The sequence below is a fragment of the Serinus canaria genome, chromosome 19 (assembly GCF_022539315.1).
Source record: "Serinus canaria isolate serCan28SL12 chromosome 19, serCan2020, whole genome shotgun sequence".
NCBI classification, from domain to species: Eukaryota; Metazoa; Chordata; class Aves; order Passeriformes; family Fringillidae; genus Serinus; species Serinus canaria.
Genome location: NC_066332.1, coordinates 9,281,634 through 9,304,935, shown reverse-complemented (window position 1 = coordinate 9,304,935; position 23,302 = coordinate 9,281,634). Strand labels below are relative to the sequence as shown.

The window sequence follows — 23,302 nt, the reverse complement described above, 5'->3', positions numbered from 1 at the left end:
TTGCTTAATTTTTCCCTTTACATCTCTCAGCCACTCGGAGATGGTAACGTGCTATTTACTGAATTCCAAGCTTCTGCCGTGGACGTAATTGCCAATTTATTTGACAGGCAGCTGGGTAATGAATTAATGATGGCATTTCGCCCTGCACTGAGACTAAACAGACACTCATCAACCAGCCTCCCTGACATGCTGACATTCAATGCCCTGGACTCCAGCTCCTCAGCTTCGTGGCCACAAAGGGGCAGGAGGGAGGGGGAGAAAGGGAAAAAAAGTAGACTGACTTCAAAACAAAAAGCCCGGTGGGTTTGGATGACTTTTTCAGTGTATGACCTGTTTGCCAATTTATTCCCGAAAGCCTTGGTTAGTACACACATAGTGCTTTTCTAAAATGAGACATTTTGTAAACATAATTAGTAGTCTGAAATGTAAAGAATGCGTGGGCACAGAGAAGCTGCTTTAGTCAATGTACCATTTTCTGGAGAATGCAGTCACTACCATTTCCCATTTGGATGTCCACAATGTTTGACAAACCAAGGACTTGGAAACAACAACCACAAAAAAAGCAAACAGCAAATATCTGCAGTGTGAAATAGATTTCAAAACTCAAACCTATCCAAATAATTAGAACTAATATTCCTACCATGAAAAATAATCAATTTGTTTAAATGCTTACAAAAAAATAGCATCGTGAAATTCAGTTTAAGTGGGACATAATCACAACCTCTATATTCACAGGAATTAAGGAGATAAAGGGTTTTGTTTCATTAGTTTTTCATCTAAGCAATGGGGATTACACAGCAGGTTCTCTCAGAGACATGGGGGATCCTGGTGCTAATCCAGGTCAGGCTGTTCCATTAGAGGGGGAGCAGTGCCCAGCTCCAGCCTCCAGAGCCCTTGGGCACAGCAGCAAAAGCAGAGGAGCATTCTCTAGTGAGGCTGCCAGAGAACCAGTGTGGAGCTCCTGGAGCTCAGTTCCCACTCCTGGAGCTCAGTTCCCACTCCTGGAGCTCAGTTCCTACTCCTGTAGCTCAGTTCCCACTCCTGTAGCTCCATTCCCACTCCTGGAGCTCCATTCCCACTCCTGGAGCTCAGTTCCCACTCCTGGAGCTCAGTCCCACTCCTGTAGCTCCATTCCCATTCCTGTAGCTCAGTTCCCACTCCTGGGGCTCAGTTCCCACTCCTGTAGCTCAGTTCCCACTCCTGTTCCTCAGCACAGCCTCCCTTTTCATGGTGACACAGCCTGGGGACAGCCAGGCCTGCAGAGGGGCCTGGGCACAGGGAAGACAGAGAATTTTTGTCACTTCACTCCTGCTCCCGGACAGGGAGCCAAACTGCAGCTCTGCAGGGGCTATCAGGCAAGGGAACTCCACACAACTAAAGACACTCCAATGTCCTCCTGTCCCCACTCTTGCTGCTCCCTGTGCCACCATCACCCACAGGACATCCCCTGTTGCCAGGGGAGATGTCCCTGAGAGCTTCCCTGCTGTCCCTGGTAATGCCCATCCTGCTGGACTGACCTGGGCACTGGCACAGCCCTTCCCACTGCCCAGCCCAGCTGCTGCTCCAGCTGGGCACAGCCCCTGGCACAGCCACTCCATGGGCACAGGTCCTGCTTTGGGAATGACAAAAAGATTTTGGCTTTTATACATTTGTTATATATTCATACCTCTGTAGATTACTATTATACAGTTACATAGCTCCTTAGCTAGCTCTACTCCTTTTCCTACCCTTTCTCTAAGATTTTAGAACCCTAAGTTCACCTTCCTGGACTCTTATTCAGTTTTGGGTTTTTTGCCTCTACAGGGAACCAAGGATGTTTTATTTTTTCCATGTATTGTAGACATAATAAATGTGGGGCTAGAAGCTGGGGGAGCCATGGGGGCTTCAGTGGAGGGCAGAACCAAAAGCGGGGGGGGATTACTTAATTAACTGTTCCTCTAATTGGATACTTTCTCTGAAGTATGCTAATTTGTTAAACTTATACAATTGTCCAAGTTCTGTATCACATGTGCATTTTGCCATACCTGCACCTGGAGGACCTTGATTAAAGGTAGCAGCTTTTTATCATCTTAATATTGCTTGGCTTGTGACTTTTGGCATCTCTTGGAGCCCCTGTGGCCCTGCAGCCCTGGCACAGAGCACTCCCTGCTCGGTACCCAACAGGACACACATTGCCTTCCTCTTCCCTCACCCTGCTCCCTGCTCCCTGCCATTGAGATGCCTTTCATTTCAGCTGGAGATCTACCCACAAATACAACACGTGCAATCCTTGAACCACTTTTGTTTCAGCTCTGTGCAGATGCCAAGAGAGTCCCACTCTTTCACTCACAGTTTTTTTAAACTTACTTTACTGGCTGAAAGCTCCAAAGTTTGCATTCTGCATCTGTGTGTAATTTTTGTCTGCTTTTTATTCCAAGTTTTGGAAGGATAGAGTATCAAAACAAAACAATAAAGAGGAAGAAAAAAAGAATAAGCAAACAAAATATTTCCCACTGAATATTTTCATTCAAAAGCAATGCTGCAATGGCTATGGGAGGACAGTCGAAACACAGCAGTCAAATGACTTCCACTGAACAACTGTGCATTTTCAGGGAACTTGAGTTTGCTGGATGGAAATATAGCCCTTCACACATTGCATGCTGCATATGGAGAGTACAGTTTGCAAACTCTGTTTAATTGAAGGATGAGAGGCTGTGCTGCACATGCATGGATGACTGTCAGCTGTGCTGAACCGTGTGCTGGCAGAGCACAGAGGCTGAAGCGAGGGCTATGCAAGGAGACAGCTTCTCACCTTTTGGCAACTCCCAAGAGTGAAAGGCTCCCACTACCCCGTGCCCAGCCTCGGGACCAACTGTGCAAACATCTTTACAAGCCCATGCTGAGTCGTGATGCTGCACTGGCTGGTTCTATAGCTCTTATATAAAGTGTGCCTATAATAGAGGTAATGGTTTCACTTTCCGAAACCCTTTGCAAAATAGGACATTAGAAATACTGTTTGATATTCACACAACCACCAGCAGAAGCCTGCATCAGGTGCCCATCAGCAAAATACACTTGCTTAAAATTGACAGGGTTCTGAGCTTTTTGCCCCCACCTTTTTTTTTTTTTTGGTTGGTTTGTTGTTTTGTTGGTTTTTTTTTTTGTTTGTTTCCATCCTTTCTTAAAGAAAAGAACTTTGGCCCAGAAGCAAAAATGTAGCAACCCTCGTGTAAGCATTAGTTTATTGTGTACCAAAGAAAATTACATCCTTGAGGTCTTGGAAGGCACAGTTATACCCATTTTGCATATATATTGTGCATTTCTTGGGGAGCTGGGTGGGGAGAAAGACTGTGTTGTACATATTTGTTCTGGCTATTGTTTATGCAGGTCTGACTGAATGAAGGAACAGTGGGTATCATTTCAATTTCTGATGTCAACATCAAATTACTTATTTAATTTCATGCCTGGCGAAGCATTGTATAGCTACACGCAGAATCATTTCACTTCATTTGTTATGCTGTGTTTTCTTGGCGATTGGCTTGCCTTCCAACTGACAGCTTTAATTACGACATGAATTTGATTGCACTGCCGAGGAATTAACATAATGCAACAAAGCATTTAAGCACCCAACCTTAGACACACAAACACACACATCCCCACCCTCGCAGCCACACCACACAAAGCACAGCCACTGCTGCTGAGCAGCCCTGGCACACACACAGGCACAGCCCTGCTCCTCTGCCTCCCCTCAATCACTGCTGATCTTCTGGACAGGGAGCACTGAGGGCTTCACAGTGAGCCAAGGATGTTTTATTTTTTCCATGTATTGTAGACATAATAAATGTGGGGCTAGAAGCTGGGGAAGCCATGGGGGCTTCAGTGGAGGGCAGAGCCAAAAGAGGGGGGAGGATTACTTAATTAAACTTAAGGATTACTTAACCTCTAATTGGATACTTTCTCTGAAGTATGCTAATTTGTTAAACTTATACAATTGTCCAAGTACTGTATCACGTGTGCACTTTGCCATACTTGCACCTGTAGGACCTTGATTAAAGGTAACAGGTTTTTATTACCTTAATATTGCTTAGCTTGTGACTTTTGGCATCTCTGGGAGCCCCTTTATACACACAACCCAAAGGCTGTCCCTCGATTTGTCTTTGGCTCTGTACAGGGATGGGGGACAAAAGAATTAGAAAATATCCTGGATTTGGGGCTGAAACCATGAGCTGCCCACAGGATTCCCCTGCTGGAGTCTCTTCCTGAAGCACACAGCCACAAACCTGGTGGGAAGGGGGCTCAGGATTTCAGGACTTGGTCCTCATGGTCACCTCCTCACTGTGGCTCCTCTCAAGGACAAACACCCAGCACAGGAGGAGCACACAGACCCAGCTGTGCTCGTGTGCCTCCACTCCACACACTGCCAAAGTCACTGGTGATATTTTGGCCAGGGAGCAGCATTGAGGGTTTCACAGCACATAACCCAAAGGCTGTCCCTTGATTTGTCTTTGGCTCTGTACAGGTGAGAGGGATGGGGGACAAAAGAGTTGAAAATATCAAAATATCCTGGATTTGGGGCTGAAACCATGAGCTGCCCACAGGATTACATTGCTGGAGTCTCTTCCTGAAGCACACAGCTGCAGACCTGGTGGGCAGGGAGCTCAGGATTTCAGGACTTGGTCCTCATTGTCACCTCCTCACTGTGCTCCAAAGAAATCAGGTGGTTTGATTTCTGATTAGCAAAGAAGTGCCTGAACCCCTGAACACTCAGTGCATTAACCATGCAGGTTAGCTGTAACTCTCATGTTTTCCTCAGGTAAATCTCCTGGCTGTTTTGTAAAACATGACAAAAATATATTCCAAAGAGGGGGGACTCAATTAAAAATAAATACATACAGGGAGATAAAGAAAAGAAGTTGACTGAGCTCCAAGCTGAGCAAAAGAGAAAGCGCTGCCATCTTGTCTCCAAGCAAGATCTCAACAAAATGAATTCTACTACTGGCAAGATTTTGATGAGATTAAACTGACTACAGCACCCTATATATAAAGGAGGAGCAGCTCTCCAATTTCTCCTTTAGGCCCCTGGAGCTACCTCTGTCCATAAAGGAAAAAAACAAGTTGTCATTCCTAAAAAAAAACCTATACAGAGGAGAAAGGCAGAGAGCCATGGGTTTATGAAATTCAGAGGGGGAGCTGGATCAGGGCACTGCTTGCACTGGAATATTTGAGCAATCATTATCCCTAATCTAGCAGAGGTCAGGTTCTTTGCTAATTATGTTCTCTCACAGAGGGGTGGGTGTGTGCACACGTGTGCAAGGCGAGGACAAAGAGAGGAGCTGACAGAAATCAGTCTCACTGCATTGCATCTGACAAGAGCAGAGGATATTCCCCTTCCTACTGTCTGATGCTATTTCAAGGCTCATTATGAGAAAAATCTCCTGTTTAACATGGTCCTTTCACTGAATTATCTTCTTTTCATTTTTGCCCACCTCTCACAAATGCTGCAAATTACCTGCTTGGATCTCATTAGCCTGGAAAGGAGTCCCTCCTTGTAAACACCCTTTGCATCACTCTGCATTATCCAAGGGCTGCAGGTACATTTACAATAGGCAAAGTTGAAAGATCCCTGACAGGAGAGGGAAGGAAGCCACTGACATGTCAGTTTGCAAGGGGGTGTTCATTATCCCCTCTCCTCATTCTGCATCTGTCACTGAGCTCTCAGCAGGCTCTGCAGGGAGTCCTGTGAAGCTCTAACATTCCTGTTTCACCATCCTGCTCAAACTGGGGAGGGGAAAGTGGATCATCCACCTGGAGAACGTGCATTTCAGTCATTAGCCACATTTCCATACAGGAGCCATGCTTAGCCTTGCAGTGCTGCCAGGTGACAACAGTGGAGATTCATTATATTTCATGGCCAAAATTTGCTTTCTGACCTCAAGGTTAATCTGCCTGCAATGTTTTACATTTTTTGTTCTATCTTCTGTTTGGTACACTTTTTGTATATTTTTTTTTTCTGAGAAAATAGCTGTAAAAACAGAAGCAAAGCTTCAGAGAAAAGCTTACTCTCTTTGTAGCTTTTTCTGGACAGTAAATAGTGGGTATCATCAGGCATCTGACTTTTTCAAACAGTATTATTGAAAATAAACATGGGGAAGGTCCTGTCATTTCAGCACACAGGGTGTCTGACTTTGGGAAAGGGGGAATGGGAGGGACAGCTGTGAACTGGTTTTGGGGCAATGGGACGGACAGCTCTGACCTGACTCTGGGAGAGAGGGGAATGGGAGGGACAGCTGTGAACTGAATTTGGGAGAGGAACAATGGAAGGGACAGCTGTGAACTGAATTTGGGAAAGGGGACAATGGAAGGGACAGCTGTGAACTGAATTTGGGAAAGGGGACAATGGAAGGGACAGCTGTGAACTGAATTGGGGAGGGGAGCAATGAGAGGAACAGCTCTGAACTGACTTTGGGGCAATGGGATGGACAGCTCTGAACCAATTTTGGGAGAGAGGACAATGGGATGGACAGCTCTGAACTGACTTTGGGAAAGGAGGGAATGGGATGGACAGCTCTGAACTGACTTTGGGAAAGGAGGGAATGGGATGGACAGCTCTGAACTGATTTTGGGGCAATGGGATGGACAGCTCTGAACTGAAGGAGCCTGGGGAGGGCCACCACAGACCAGGCACAGTGAGAGCTGTCTTGTGAGTGTTTTTCAAGTCTCAGCTGAACTGGTGATGCCAGACCACAGAGACATGCTTGTATTGCAATGAATTATCAAAGCAAAGGAACTTTCCTAATTAGGCAAAACATAAATTATGTATTACACTTTAAAATATACAACTCCAAATATATTTCCATAACATTTCTTTTGAGCAACCTGTGAATCCCTCTGTCCTCTCCTGGGTGCACTAGGGAAGTTGTATTTGCTCTCTACTTCCTTTTAATTTGCCACAGCACCGAGACAAAGGAAAAGTATTGTAAAAACATCAGAGGAAAAACTGGATTTGATGGGTGGAAGGGGACCCAGGACTCTGCTCTCACTGCCAGGTCTGGCAGTGCAATGCTGTGAGCTGCTGAGAAGCCCAATAAACCTCAGAGCTCTCCACTCACTGCATTGCAAGGGAATGACAAAGCTAAATCAAAACCATGTTTGTAAGGAGCTGTGAAATTTTTTTGCTGAAGGTGCTGTGTAATTGTGAAGTTGGTTGCAGTGGCTTCCCAGCTGCCACAGGGCTCAGACAAGCCAGGATGATGATGGTGACAGGCTGACATCCAGCTGCCTTCCACTGCTACCTGTACAGAGCATTTCCTTACTACCTCCTCTGGTTTCACTCTCCTCTTCCAAAGAGATCTCACAGCCCTGAGACTGACCTCAGCTGACAGCTATGAAGGGTAAGCTCTGAAGTGTTTAGCTGAATGTAACCCATAAAGGCTGGCTCTGGGGAAGAAATGGACCTCTAAAATAATGTGACAAAGGGATGTGGAGAGAGAGTGCTACAGATTTCACACTTTCACAGAAAAAAAAAAATCAGGCATCTGTTCCAGTGATATGCACAATTCAGCAAAAATTGCTAGCTGTGTGCCTTCAGGCTTAAATTTGCACAAGGAAATGTATCCTTTACAAAGGTATTTCTTTTAGTGCCTGCTCAGTTCAGTTTTATTGGATTGGCCTATAGAGGACACCATCTGGTATCTGTCATCCAAATCTACACAGACATGCTATCGATAAAATCCCCATTTCCAAAATGTGGGTTAGTTAAAAGCAGGGCCAGATTGCTGGCTGGTACAAATTGGGTTGACTGATGTAGCTATCCATGCTTTTACCAGCAAAGGATCTGACCTACAAAATCTCCAATTTAGATACTCTGTTGGGACAGGGCTTTCTTTATATTCTGTGTTGTAAAGCATGTGGCACAGAGGACACAGAGCCATGAATAAAACACTCAAGGATTGTGATGGTACACATAATAAATAGTAATCTAATTGCAGCAACAGAAAGATTTCTGTAGTCATTGCTCTGTCAGAACAACTCATGTGTGTCACTGGTGAATGAGCAGCATTCTCCCATGGAGAACTCCTCTCTCCACAGGGCTGCCATCTCAGGCCCTTCCACAGCACTTTAGGTAGAGCAACAAAGGCAGAGCTTATGCTATTGTTGGCCATGTTATATCAATTCATTATATATAACTGAGTCTCTCTAGACACTCAAATACTTCTCATAAAGACAGTATGTAGCCCAAAGAAATACATTCTTTTCCTCCACCACTTGGGGTAAAAATGTTACTCACTTCTCAACTATGCAGAACATCTTAACTTCATTAAATATCCTTCAACTGTTTCCAAAGAGCTGAATGTTTGCACACAGCCATTGTATCAATCTTTAAGGAGTTTACTGAACCGGGGCACAGACCTAAGGCACATCTTCCTCTCCTGTGATTGTGAAACCCCACCCCGGTAGGAGCTGTAAAGTAGGTGCGCATCTTTATTCAGCACCGGGCGTGTGCGGGATCTCTTCCTACTCTTAAGTTAAATTTCTGACCCCCCATGTCTGAGCTGAAGCCCCAAAGGGAAGGAGATTTTAGCAACAAGCCATCCCAGGATCCCAATGCCCCGAGGTGCACTTACATCACTGAGCCTCTCCCGGGAGCTGCTGCGCTGGAAGCCCTTGGAGTCGCCGCTGGCGCTCTCGCTGTTGCTGTCCCGGCAGCTGTTCTGGCCTGGCTTGAGCTGCACACAGAGGAGACACAAAGACAGCAAGAGTTGAGCCTGGTTCAGTCCTTGTCCCACTGTCCTTTATCCCCTCCCAGCAGCAGGATGGCCGTGGCTCTGTGGCAGTGCCAGTGCTCCGTGTCCCTGTGCCAGGGCACAGCCCCAGGGACACCACGGACAGCCCTGGACACCCCGTGGGAGCTGCAGCTGCTGCAGGCAGGAGCTCACTTGTGTCCCAACAACACTCGTGGCCAAAGGAGATCACAGTTTGAGACCTTCCTCCAGGAAACTTTCTGACTTCTCAAGGAATTTCTGCCATGGATGAAGCTTGTGGTTTCCATCACAATGCAGCACTCACAGCATCAGCTCCTCCCTCATTACGGCATAAGAGCACTGAGGACCTGAGATCAATGGGAGTCTCCCCAGGGCAAGAGGAGGTCACCACTCCAGAGAAACCTTTCTTTTGCTGGACTAGCCCTGAACCACACTGCCTGGCACTCTTAACAATTTTCAACCAACAAACCTCAATTTTCATAAAACAACAGGAACTACTTAATAGGTATCAAACTGCTTTTGTTTTTCAAACCAGCTTTAATGAACTTTACTGGCATTGTAATAAAAAAAAAAACCACAAAAAAAACCCCTAAACTACATGTTCATTACAATTGAGAACACATCTGCTTTCTCTTACACTTTGGACTGTTGAGGTTACCACATTACACAGCAGTGTCCTGAGAGAAACATTCACAGACACCCAGTACACATGTCCAAGAGCACATGTACACCTAGAGAGCAAGAGGAAGAGATGATCCACATCCACTGCAATGCTGAAAAAGCATATCTTTGCTTTCAAGTATCCTCCCCTGTATTTTGCTTGAATGCATTAAAGTTTTCATTTAGCCTTGCTGATGCTTTGTTTGAACTAACTCTGCTGGTCAATACTGGCAAGAAGTCTCTTTCAGAAATTTAGACTTAAAATCACACACATAAATACTGGAAGCAGAGGTAAATGCAGAGAAAATACTTGGTGAAGTACCCAATGAAGTATTTCATGAGAGACCTACTACACTTATCAATATCCATATAACAAACACCAAACAACTCCTGCTAACTTATTCTAATTGTTAATATGATGATGGTAATACTGGAGCAGGAATTCATTCATCTCCATGCCATGACTGGAGACCAAAGGTTCCTCTTCCAACACTTTCCATCACCCTTCATCCTCCTCTTTCTTCTCTCTCTCAATTATTTCCAGTTCTCCAGAAACAAGCACAGACGAAAATTCACAGAGATGCACTTTTACAGGTGTACACAAACAAAACCTACACTTCTGCTGATGTTTTCCTACCTGTACACTGTTCACCCACAGCCACAGCTGCTCCCTCCCAGGGTCACTGAAGCAGCACAAAAAGCATCCTCACCCTCAGGTTATCACTTTCTCCCTACCACTGCCAGAGCAAACTGCATCTGCAAGTTTGATCTTTGTGTGCCACTTCTCCTTAATCCCTTACTCCCCTCACCAGTACAAGGAAGCTTTGGGTGCTCTCTATCAGCCAAATCAAAATAAAGTCCATGGAACTAAAAGTTCCAACGCACAGCTGAGTTGCAATGCATGAGCACAGCTGCAAAAAATGGCACAGGCAAACTCTCAGCCCAAAGAAAATGTAGCAGAAGGACCAGAGCTATTTGTCAGACTTACAATAAATAAACTAAATATTCCACAGCTCAGTCAGAACATTTCCAGTAAAATGATTTTTATTTCCAATGGAACGGTTTATCAGTCAGATCTGAGAGATCTTGGGAGCAGCTCTTGGAGGCAGAGGGGAGGATAACGAATTCAAGAAGTCTTACACTTCATCTATAACTCACTGATCTTATCTAGGACCTCCATGTCCTGCAATTTTATGGTCCCAAGTTTAACATTTAACCACCCAAAGGAAAATGGATCAAGTTTCCCTGACTTGGTCTTTTGTCAATATCCACTCAATGATGGAAAAACTCTTATTGCAACTGGGGTGTTAAGAATTTTTTTTTCCAGTCTTAGATTTTATTTCTAGAACCTCAATTTAGTTTGTACACAATCTTCACACATTAGTTATTTGCTAACTAATAATAACAGCCCAGTTTTAGAATTCTTCTACATCACAAATTCCAGCTATTTGCAGAGAAGAGAAGAAAAACCCAGCAGGTGTCATTTTTCTAGACACAGTTTACAAGGAGCAAGAGAACATGATGAAGACATCTGAGCCTAAAACTCTAGAAACAAAACAAGTGAACTGCAGGGACCAGACAGCAAACTCAGAAATAAGTCCAAGTTAAGATTTATAAGCTTTCCATATTTTCCTTTCTTTTTTTCCAAGCTGAGTTTCTCCATGTGCCAAACTGTTGAGGGTTTGCATTTTATTCCAGAACCCATCAATCTGTGTTAAATTAAAAAAGTAAAGCATGGAAATGTGCCCGTTGTCTTCTCTTAAGAACCTAGAGTTACACTCAAACCCACAGGAGAACCCTTAATGTGGACAGGCCATGGGTCATTTCATCTCAGCCTATTTGCACAGATCCAGCTGCTAAAAGCAATGCTGAAACAACACAGTGCTGCTGAAAAGGCCCACAGATAACAGAGGGGATCTTTAGTTACACTTTGTGCATCTGCTTCATCACCTGGGCACACAAAATCAGTTTCCCCATGGAAATACAACTTTCCATGGAAAAAAACTGAAGTGCAATGTTGAGAGTTCTGGTTCCTCTGTTGCTTCTAGCAGGGTACCCCATGCAAACAGCAGCAGCAGCATGAAAATCCCATTATGCCTGTCTGTGCAGGGCTGGGAGCTGGGCTGGGTGACCCCTGGGGGTCCCTTCCCACTCAGCTTATTCTGTGCTTCTACAAAAGTCTCACTGAGGAACTTCCCACATGAACACAGCATTAATCCTCCAATTTGCACCAGGCAAGGAGTGAAAAAGGGTTTACAAAAGAGTGTGTTTGACTCTGTGCTTTCACTGCACTGTGGGAATGAATTTGTCCATGAAGGGATCCATCTAAAGGGTCTCACAAAGAGGAAATACAGACATTTTACAGACTGAAAGCCCAAACCCTACAAACTCAGAGTGTCTCACAAGGAATATGTGCAGTCTCAGGGGCTCCCCTAGACAGAGATGGGGTACATGCAAAAAAAGCACCTCAAGACCACTTGCCCAGGCTGAACAACACAGGACTCAATCCTGGGCCACACCCACAGCTCCAAAACATTTCTAGGTTTTGGTCATTCTTAGCATTGTATTTTCTGAAACCTTTCATTGCACTACAGAACCTGTTAGTTTGTAATGCCTTTGAATCTGCTGGAGGACTCCAGAAGTCAAGCAGAACTGCATAAAGTCCTAACTACATTTCTATTAAAGGAAAAGGCCAAAAAGCAGATTTGGAAGGGTGATTGCTGGCTGAGGGCTCAGCAGAGGGTTTTATTTCTGATTCTTCAGCACACCTAGCCCAAACAGTGAGAGGAATAGGTGTTCCCTGCTCTCCAAAACTGGAGTGTAGGGAGGATTTTTCCATCAGGGCAGTTTCTCCAGGGGGTGATGGTGGATTCCACTGCACCCCAGCCAGGGATGCAGGAAGGAAGCTGAGTTGGGGGGGCAGAGCTTGGCATTGCAATTTCTGTTGTTGCTTTGACTGCTCAAATCTATTTTTATGGACAATAAATTGATTTTTTTTCCCCAAGTGGAGACTGTTTTGCCCATGACAATAATGGGTGACTTCCTTATCTTTACCTCACAAACTTCTTCCCTGCCCTGCCCTGCTGAGGAGGGGTGTGAGAGGGACCACAATGTGGTTTGGGGCACTTGCTGCTCATGGACTGAGTGACGAAACTTCAGTCACAACTCTGCTGCCCTGCAGAGTGATGAGGAATGGAGGCAAAGCTGGAGACTGGCACGAGGGACCCAGGCAGGGAGAGGGACACTGAGAGCACAGAGAGGAGAGGCACAAGATATGGAACATCAAGAGGGACCATTTGATGAAGAAACAGAGACTTGCTTAAGCCTGAAGGTCACACAGAAACCATCCAGAAATGACAAATAACCAAAAGTAGATGCAGAAACATCAACATGAAACTGCTGTCACAGCAAGTGCTAACAGGAACTCTTCTGTCAGCCCACAGAGAGATTTTCAGGTGACTTGCAATCTAACAGAACTATTTTTGCAGCAGGGAAACACTCAGCCCTACTTTGTGACAGTGAAAATGCAAACTGAATATTCATCTGTGTCCAGGGAAAGCAGCTCTGCTGTGCTCCTTCTGCCACTCAGTGTTATAGGGTGGAGCAGAGCCAAACTCTCAGGTTTAGGAGCAGGACAGACCTAGAGCAGCAGTGCCAGAGCTGCTGTGCCAGCCAGACACTTCTGTGACATGAGAGGAGGGGGACAGAGCCATTAACCCCTCCTGAGGGTAATCCATGGCAGCAGGGCTCTCTGTGGCCTTTTCTCTCAGCCAGGAAAAGGAGGAAGGACAGAGTTGATCATGTTAAGAGGTGTAAGGGAGGATGGAAGGGCAGCTGAGCCCCAGACTCCAGGGAGCATCATCCTTTGGGGGTCACAGCTGGCTGTGCTGGATCCCAAAGCCACTTTAGATAATTCCATTGTAGCACATAAACAAGAATCAAAATAAATAAACCCACTGAGAATTTGGCAAAAGCCTTTTTCACAGAGCTTATATATCATGTCAAAAACACCCTAATGTGCCTCTCCTGAGCTTTTTTATTTTCAAATACATTTTAATTTTAAAACCCCACACCATTAGCAGTAAATCTATGGTATAGTTTCGAGGTGCCTGAGCTTCTATGCCATATGGAATTAAAGGATTATTTCACTACACTGTACTTTAAAGTTATGAATACTAACACCTCTCTCTGTTAGAGCACAGCCAGCAAGCTGAGCCTTTAGCAGAGTCCTAAAGGAAGGGGACACCTGGTTCCTGAGAGATGGCAGAGCCCTGCTGTGGGGAGGAGAATTCCACTTTCACTTCTGCCTGTCATCCTTTATTTAACAGCTTTTGCCAGGGTGAGGCAGTCCCTGCTCCCACCTGGGTGAGTGAATTCCCCAGCTCAGCTGAACTGACTCCTCCAGGTGCCATTAGGAGTGCTTCCCACCCCCAACATGCTGGCCAAGCACAGCCCAGCCCCACTCATGGCTCATGGCAGGAGTTTGTCCTGAGCAGGGCACAGCACACACACGTTTCCACTGCCTCCTATTGCTCTCTGGTCTTTTCCCAGCATGGAACAGGACTCAAGAATGGGAATTTTGTCACTTCTGGCAGGCACAGCCTTTTCCCCAGAGAGGCACACACGGATGCAGGAAGAAGCCCAGCCAGATCAGGGGCTGCTGATGAGTGCAAGCTGCTCCTAAGGCCAGGGAGCACAGCCTGGGGGATGAAGCCTGGCTGAAGGCAGTGAGTTATCCAGCACAGCCTGGCCTGCTGGGCCATCCTGCAGGGCTCTGACATCCTGAGAGGCCAGGCTGCACAGACAGCTCAGGGCAGCCCTGCCCTGCCCAGCAAACACAGCCCTGACGTGCTGCCCTAGGGTGATGTTAGGATGTTTGTATCCCCATTCCTGTGTTCTGTTTGTGCTGGATATTGTGTTCTGTGCCTTCAGGACTGGCTCTGAAGAGTGAAAGTTTTGTTTTGGTTTGTTCTCAGCCGCTCCCCCACGGCTGGCAGGACACACAGACAGGGCAGTACACAGTGCAGCTTTGGCTTTTGGCTTTGCTCTTTGCTTTGCTCCTGCTTTTGCTCCTGCTCATCAGTCAGTTTACCTCAGCAGTCTGAATCTTTCCCTGGGCTGTTTTTCCTTTCCCTTTTCTGGACCCCCTCGAGCCTGCTCTGGACTGGGCCCTGGCAAACACCCAGGGTTGGCACCTTGTGGCTGCAGCAGCTGCCCCAGTGCCGGAGGGACTGAGAACAGAGCCACCACCCCAGGAGAGACTTTCTGGGTTTGTCATCTTTGTCAGAGCAGTGACAGAGTGGTGTCACCCAGGATTGTCCATTTTGTGTGCTGGGGGTGCTGTGCCTGTTAAATAAACAGGTTCTTTCCACTTCTCTCCCAGGAATCCTCCCTGAACCAGTTGGGGTAAGGGGCTGTGTGGGTTTGCTCTCTGGAGGGGCCCTGTGGAGGTTTTCTACCAAATTTGCCCTAAACCAGGACACGTGCCTTCCACCAGCCAGCAAAGAGCAGCAGCACATCTCATGCAGAACTCCATGTCAGATTGCAAAGAAAACATGCTTTATCAATGATCAAGAACAAATCTGGCTGTGTGAAAACAAATAAAAGGAGAACTGCACGGCAAGAAATAACCAAAAAAAACAACAGGATAAATCAAGGCTTGTTAGTTCTGATTTCAATCATGATTAACAGCTGTCATTTCAAAATTTCTATTTATATCTCTCCTGCTACTGACAGAAGTTGGACAAATACTCCTTGCACTCCCATGTCACCCACAGCATTAGAGGGGGTTTGGGTCTGAAGCAAGACCTCCCCACTGCATTTCTAACAAGGTCATGCACACCACATCTGCCTAAACAGGGGAGCAGCACAAGGAAAGCAAATCAGAGGTGAGATAATGAGGAGGAAGAATATTTACAGCACAGGAGTTTAGGCAGTAAATATGGAAAAAGAATTCACACCCTGTGTGGACTCTGAGCATTATTAATACAAAGACATTTTTCACCTTGGGGAAGAAAAAGCTTGTTACCTGAGAGATACAATAAAACATTAGGAGAGGCTCTCTGTTTACCTCTTGATCTACAATCTTATGACAACCAATGCAGATGCTCCAAGACATTGCCAGCTTCTGAGGATCCAGGCCTCCATGCCATCATCCTGGGATCTGACATCCCTACCAGAAATGAAGCTTAACTTTTTTGCTTACTTTTATGGTAAAAGTGAGGTAAACCAACAAAGACAACATCTTATCTTTGGCTTCCTTCCTACCTTTAATTAGAAGAAAAAATAACTTTTTTGTTCCAAAACTCTTTTTATGAAAAAACAAGAACAAACATACGTACATTCTTTCAATTTCCTGTTGACAAAAAAAAAAATCTAAATTGAACAAATAACTACAAACAATTTTCTAATCAGCTCGATGATAGAGAACAAGGGTGTCTTTAACTCACTTATTCTACAGCACTGCTGGTCATTTCCTGCTGCCTCTAAGCTGATCCAGAGTCTGCTGCTGCACTTGCTCAAGAAATTGGAGTAGAGGAAGTCATCCCCTACAACCTTAAGTGGGGGAGATCCAGGAAAGGAGCAGAGCTCCCCCCCTGAGCTCCTGGGGAGAATTTGGCTATTGAGCATTTTATTGCAGACACACCAAGGGATGGGGCTCTGCTGGCAGGAGCAGGAGCTGAGGCAACACAGGCTAAGAATAAACAGCATCCTCGCCAGGCGGGGGTGGGGGAGAAGGAAACAGGCATTTATTTCCAGATCCTCTTCTCCTTCATTATATGCTTGGGCAACCTTAGATCCACAGCACACAGAAGGTACTCTGAAGGAGGTCTGTAGCTCTGTTTTATCTAAGTTTCACAGAGAATGCAGCCCATCATTTTTTCTGTGCTGTTTATACAGAAATCAAAGATAAATTTGGCATAAACTCATCACACCCCAGAATCATACATACATTATACACCACAGAAAGTGTAACAGACTCGCTCTGTTCCCCAGCTCCTGTTAAGAGTGGTATGAAACAGCAAGCTGTTGGCAATTGCAGCAAATGAAGCGTATTTCAGCACACTTCAAAAGCTGAATTGCAAAAAAATATAGGCTTCTCCTGACCCTTTGCATTTTGATGGCTGCACAGTGAGAAACACGGCTTTTAAAATTACACCTTGCACAGCTCTCCATTGTACCAATCAATCTGTGCAGGCAGCCTGCACAGCCCAGGCTGGGAGCAGAGTGGGATGGGGAGCCAGGCTCTGGCTGCTCAGGGACAGCCAGAGAGGCTGCAGCCAGGGTGGGACCCATCTGCCCTCCTAGGCTTTACCCAGCCCTGCTGCTGGGCTTCTTTGTGCCCAAGCCTGGATTTCCAGGGCCTTCCCTCAGCCCTGTGTATGGGAAACTAGTCTTTGTCAGGTTAAAAACCACCTCTGATAAACACACATGTTCAGTACCACAGGAGTGCCATCCTTTTCTGCATGGATATACAGCCATCCACATTCTGATCCACCCATCTATCCATTTATCCATCCCCGTTCTGATCCATCCATCTCTCATCCCCCATCCATCCATCCATCCATTCCTCATCCATCCATCCATCATCCATCCACCCATCCATCCATCCATCCATGCATCCATCCACCCATCCATCCATCCATCCATCCATCCATCCATCCATCCATCCATCCATCCATCCATCCATCCATCCATCCATCCATCCCTCATCCATCCTCCATCCATCCTCCATCCATCCATCCATCCATCCATCCATCCATCCATCCATCCATCCATCATCCATCCATCCATCCATCCATCCATCCATCCATCCATCCATCCATCCATCCATCCATCCTCCATCCATCCATCCACATTCTCATCCTTACATGTACAATTTCTGGCTGTTATTCAGCCATTTACACCACTTACACTTCTTGCTTCTGCTCTGCACATTCCCAAACCAGATTTTAGGTGTTCTGGGGAAGAGTCCTGAACCCTTGCTGCCATGCCTGTCCCCCCTTTCCCCAGGAGTACCCAACAAGGAGCAGTGCACGTGCATTGGCTGCAACACTTTCCACCAGGGACTGCTTTTTGTGGTCCCATTTAGGCTTGCTCATGTAGAGAAAGGAGAACCAAGCTGGCAGTTTTTCCCCAGCATTCTGTGCCTGTTTCAGAGCAGGTGGCAATGATGAGTTTCCAGATCCTTGCTAGCCCACTGTCAGCTCTGGTTTTGGTGGTGACCGACACAGAGGACTCAGGGACTCTGTCCCAGCCTCGGCCCAGGACCTGTGAGGAGCTCCTGTTTCTGTCACACAGGAAAGGCCAGGTGAGGTAGAAAAGTGAAGGCAAATGACACTTTTAACTTGAATCTTCAGAAACGGGAGAGAACAGAACTATTACCCCACTGAGCCCAGTGTCTGATACCCAACTCTCTAAGGAAGGCCTCTGGTTCCCTTTGAAATGTGTAACTTAGGGAAAGAACACTCAAGTAAGAAATCAGATCAATCACATGATGGAACAAACAGACAATAGGCCAGGATGAAAAACCCCAACAGTTCTGCAGCTCTAGAACTGCCCACAAATCCAGCTAAGAGCCTCCATCTGCTTTAATGAGGGGAAACACAACCCCAAGGTAGCTCCTGCAGAGTTCCACTTGTCTCAAGCCCACAGGATAGTTGTTCCTCATGTGCAAAGGAGATGCAAGAAGGGATCAGACCTTTTGGAATACCTAAAGAGGTGAAGCAGCCTGAGAAAGAGCAGGGACTGCACTCACTGGCTTGAATTAAGGCATGGTGACCACCATCCTTTCCTTCCTCAACACAGACCACTAATGTGACACCAGCTAACATTACAGAAGTAAGTAAATGTCTTGAAGGAGGAAGTATCAGTATTCATGGATGGACCTCGAGATGCTTACCACTGCTAACATAAAGGAGCCCTGTTATTTCATTGTTCAATGTAAGCCCAGAATAAATATTTAATAATTTGGTTGCATAAATAATGATTTGAAGGTTGAGCTATTGGCTTAAAACTCTAATACTATTTTAAGCCGTTTAACTGCCCAGCTAGATAAATTATTCAAGACTTAAAAGTCATCCTGTGGTCTCTGTACAAGGAGAAAACTAGGAAGTTGTAACAATAATGACAAAAGCAGGGCAAGATCAATCAAACCACATGATCACTAACACAAACAAGCAGCAATTAAGCAGCAATCAAGACCAATCTGACTGGGGATGATGTCCTTTTATGCCAATACTCTCAGCCCAAAGAGCAAAACTTAATAATGTTTTGCAATTTATCAAGGGAGCCATAACTCTGCTCTCAGTGACTTGGCCAAGAGGCTATTATGATAGCATTTCTCTATAATTTAATAATGTGAAGGAAGGAGGGGGGAGAGGGAGTAAAAGCATTTTGACATATAACTCGCATCTATACATATTGTATTTTCCTCCTGCTTGAATGAGAGAAACAGAAGTCACAACAATATACCTCAGTACCAAATTTTTAGCAGGAAAGGGAAGCTGAAGTATCTGGCAAAGAAAATCTATTTGAAGGAGCACAGAAGGGAAGGGAATGCAGCATCTGAATTCATTAGCAGCTGTCATTGATGTGGAGATGAGTTTAGTCACCACAAATAACTCAGGAGAAAAGCAAAGGAGGAACTATTGTTGAAATTGTTTGAATCTGGATTAGTTCTGATAGATGGCAAGGTGCCACTGGGGAACACTCCTGTGGCAACTCCCTCTGTCAGAGAGAAGCTCTGGGCAGAGCCAGGATCCCAGCATTGTGAGAGGAGCTCTGAACACACTGAGCCATCCCAGCACTGTGAGAGGAGCTCTGAACACACTGAGCCATCCCAGCATTGAGAGAGGAGCTCTGAACACACTGAGCCATCCCAGCAGTGAGAGGGGAGCTCTGAACACACTGAGCCATCCCAGCACTGTGAGAGGAGCTCTGAACACACTGAGGTACCCCAGAGTTTTGAATTTTCCTTTTTGCATACGTCTCTCCTTCCCTCATCTAAGCAATAGTGTTAAACACACTGCAGCACCGTGCTTTCAATTTGGACTGCTTTTGCACATTGAGATAATGAGTCCTGCTGTTTGCATATGTCAAAAAAGAAAATAAAACTTTCCTGATCAATCTTGTAGTCTGTCCCCAGCCAACAGTGACCAAAGGTGATTTAATGCTTGATTGATCTGATGAGTTGGTTGCCTCAATCCAAACCCAAAACCATCTTCATTTCCAGAAAATCCTTCTGCCAGCCAGTGCTGCCCATCCCTGTGCTGGCAGCCTCAGCAGAGAGGTGGCATCAGGGTAAGACCCAATGGCCATCAGAATCCCAGGGGACAACTGCAGGATTGCCACTGACTTCAAGGGATGCAGAAGCCATTTAGGGAACTGGGTGGCCACCCTAAATACTTGATGGACTGTTTCTGTGCCTTATACTGATAAACCCCCCTAATTTGACTTCTCTTTTCTATGCTTTAAAATTATATTAAACTTACCCATCTTGAAAATATAGTCATATATTAGATAAGTGGAGGTCTATTATTGTTTCAAGATAAGTGCAAAAAAATCTATAATAGAGGACTACTATCAAATTACAGTTACTTGAATTATTCCTCATTCTGGCATTTAATAATTTGTAAAGTGCTTATTCAGAAAAAGGTCAAAAATCACTTGGAAAGATATGTTAATAGCTCTCTAAGTAATGTTTAGACTTGCTGAATAAATTTTCACACTTAAGTCACGAATAACAAGCATTACAAAATGTATTATAAATCGTGCTCTTCACACTGGAGAGCTGTGTGTACATACATGTTACAGCCTCCCCAGCAGACAGCACTTCAGCACTTAGTTAAATTCACCTCAGCTGAGGAAAAATGTAAGCTTATCTTTGCTGTTATGCCAGAAATAGATTCAATGTATGCTCTCATCAAGAGGAATATTCACCTGAGTCAGGGCCTGCAGGAGCCCATTATTGTTCATTTAGATGATTAAAAAACCCATCAGAAATGATAACCCAAATAACTGTCAAACCCCAACTTCCCCAAAACGCAGTCTTAAAAAATAATTTAAAAAAAAATTTAAAAGCTGTAAATAATTGGAAATGGAGGAAGACAAAGCTATTTGCTGATGGATCAACATGGAATCCCTTCCATGCTTTGAAATATTTGGGCTTTAAAATGACCCACAAGACTTAAAAACTAAGTATCAGCATGTGAGAAAGTGCCATATTACAGTTTAAATCAACCATTATACAGGCTCAGCAAGCATCAGCACGCTCCTTCCATGCACTAAAAAACGTCAACTTCTCCTTGGTGTATAATAATTTGTGAAATAAAGCAGGCATGCAAAATATGGGTGGCAGGCAGCAAATGCTGAGATTTGGGGCACCAAGGTGTTTTAAAATTGTTTTTCACTTTTGCATCCAGCATCCATTGAAATCTCAACAGATCAAAGTTTTGCAGACAAGGAAAAAAAAGCCTACAAAATTAATAACTATTTAAGTATTCTGTTTCATCATGATAACAAACAGATGGTTTTAATATTCTAGAGGCTAATTTCTGAACAATTAAAAACACAGCAAGACATTAACATCTAATGAAACATTTTAACTACCAGTATATGCATCTGCCATTAATTTCCACACAGTAAGGTCTTGGTTCTCTTCAATCTGTTCTTTATTAAGGAAAGTTTTTCCACTCTGAATTTAGTGAAGTAGAGAATTAACAACTGTTTTCAATCAGCAATCAGCATGATATTTCGCCAGTGTGCATTGAAACCGTCCACACTATCAGACATAAATTTACTCCTATGATGGCTTTGATCTGCACACTGAGTGGAGATGTTAGAGGGGAATTCACTTTCTAATTCCATTTTCATTTAGAACAGAGGAATTAACCCCTCACAGATCTCATGTCCCTTTTTAGCTACTTTAGATAAAGGACACCTACTTAAAATGTTGTGCCTTACACATTGCTTACAACCCAGCCAAAAACAAACTCATTTTTTAAAAATCAATGAAAGCATTCTCATGCAAACCGTATGGAATAAAGTTCTTCAAAGGACAGGGGAATTCTATATTTATGAGCCTCTAATTTATATTTCCTTTTTTCATCTGTGATAAGAACATGGGGTAGTATTCATCAAAGCTCTACCCATGCAAACACTAGCTGATATTAAAAAAATCTCTATGCCCCATACAAGCTAATTTCTGTGTTCCCGCTTCAGATATGCAGCTTAGAACTGCTGATGAATTTTTCTGCAGGTTTTCCCCAATTTAGCAGGTTATGATTTAAATTAGGCCGAGGCAAGTCCTTCTCTTGGCTCCCAGGGTGCAGCAAAAGGCTGATGTTATTCAATATTTGTTGTCAACGCCTGGCTACTGTAGGAATGAAGCCAATAAATAAATATCTTGGGGAATAACTCCAAACACCTCCCTATGGGGCTGGAACACAGGCTCCCTGTGCATTAAACATGTAGGCACCTCCCTAAGTGTCTCTGGTTTTCAAAAGGGTTAAGTTAGCAAGAAACTGGGAATGATTTTAACAGAAACCACATTCTAGCCAGGTTCCTGTTTTGCTTTTAATCATGTAATTTATGTAAACATGGAATTGCAAGGCTAAACTAATAAACATTGAAAAAAGCCTTGAGAAAACATAGATTTGGGGAAGGAGCCAGCTGCAGGACTCTGCCTCCTGGATTCACTTTGTGCTGTTCAGTGGGGATTTCATGGTGCACCAAGAAGTGTTTGTACTGCAGTTAAGTAGAACAGGAGACACTCTGCTTACTGCTTCAAGTCAGGAGAACCTGGGGCTTCTGCCTGCAGACTGATGCCCCACCAAGGGGGCATCAGTTCCATCTCCCTCGCTCGAATTTACACCAGAAATAATGTCCTGGGCTCAATGTATTTCCAGCAATAATTCATATTTCCACAGGAATTTCTGTAACAGACCACCTACAGCAAAAACACATCCCATCCCCATCACACTGAGGGCCTGTACCCTTCTCAGAGGCTCGGCCTGAACAAAGCTGGCTCTGCCTTGCTTTTTTCCTTTTTTTTTAATATTGCAGGTTTAAGGCCAGATCCAGAGAGGCTGAGAACACCCACAAACCTATCTGGAATTTCCAAAACCCCATTTTTTTGCGTTTCCAAAGTCTGGAACCAGAACAGTAGTTAGGTAAGAAGGACATGAAAGATTATTTATTTGACTTCAAGCACTGTCATCACTATGAATTTTGGGGATTAGGGCTGGGGTTTCCAATGTGTTGAGCAGAGGCAGGGGTGTAACCTCACTGAAAGACAGTGAGCTCTTGGCTCATTTTACATCCACTTTTGGGGCAGTGAAATATGGCTGAAGTGGGGTCCCAGGAGATGCCAGATGGGATTTCAAGAGACCTTTCCAGCCAGTCATATCTGGTTCAGAGAAATGTGCACACTGAAATGACTGTACTGGGAGTTTGCCATGTAACCATTAGCTCTATAACCACCATTAATATACCTTGGAGGCTTTGCCTTATTTTTATATGTCAGACAGTTTGAGGCTAGCACTGTATTTAGTGAGGAGAGCACAATATTAAAATGTGACTTTCATACTTTTTATGCTCCAAGTGCCTGGATCTACTCTTGGCACACTACAAAAATAATACTTTTATGATTCAGTTTTTCCATGAAATATTTATAATACAAGTATTGAGCGATGGAAGTGCCAGAATATTACAATTGCTGCACTTGAATTCCTGGAGATTGGAAGCTTTTGTTTGGTCTAGCAGCGTGAAGGAAAAGCGTCCTGCTAAACATCTGTCTCTCCCTGCAGAACCACATGGGAAATAAAGATTTTGGGGCAGCACTGCCTGAAGTATTTGAGTCCTCAGCTTACCCACTGCAGTCTGAGGAGTCTCAGCACTAT

General features: G+C 44.7%; 1 protein-coding gene across 2 annotated transcripts in view; it reads right to left on the bottom strand.

The window, feature by feature from the left end:
* AUTS2 (activator of transcription and developmental regulator AUTS2) overlaps positions 1-23,302 on the bottom strand; it is a 786,103-nt gene that overhangs the window by 414,897 nt on the left and 347,904 nt on the right. For both annotated transcript variants that reach the window (XM_050981633.1, XM_050981634.1), the window contains exon 3: positions 8,604-8,705. In XM_050981633.1, coding sequence (XP_050837590.1) covers positions 8,604-8,705 — 102 coding nt within the window. The remainder of the gene's footprint in view (positions 1-8,603; positions 8,706-23,302) is intronic.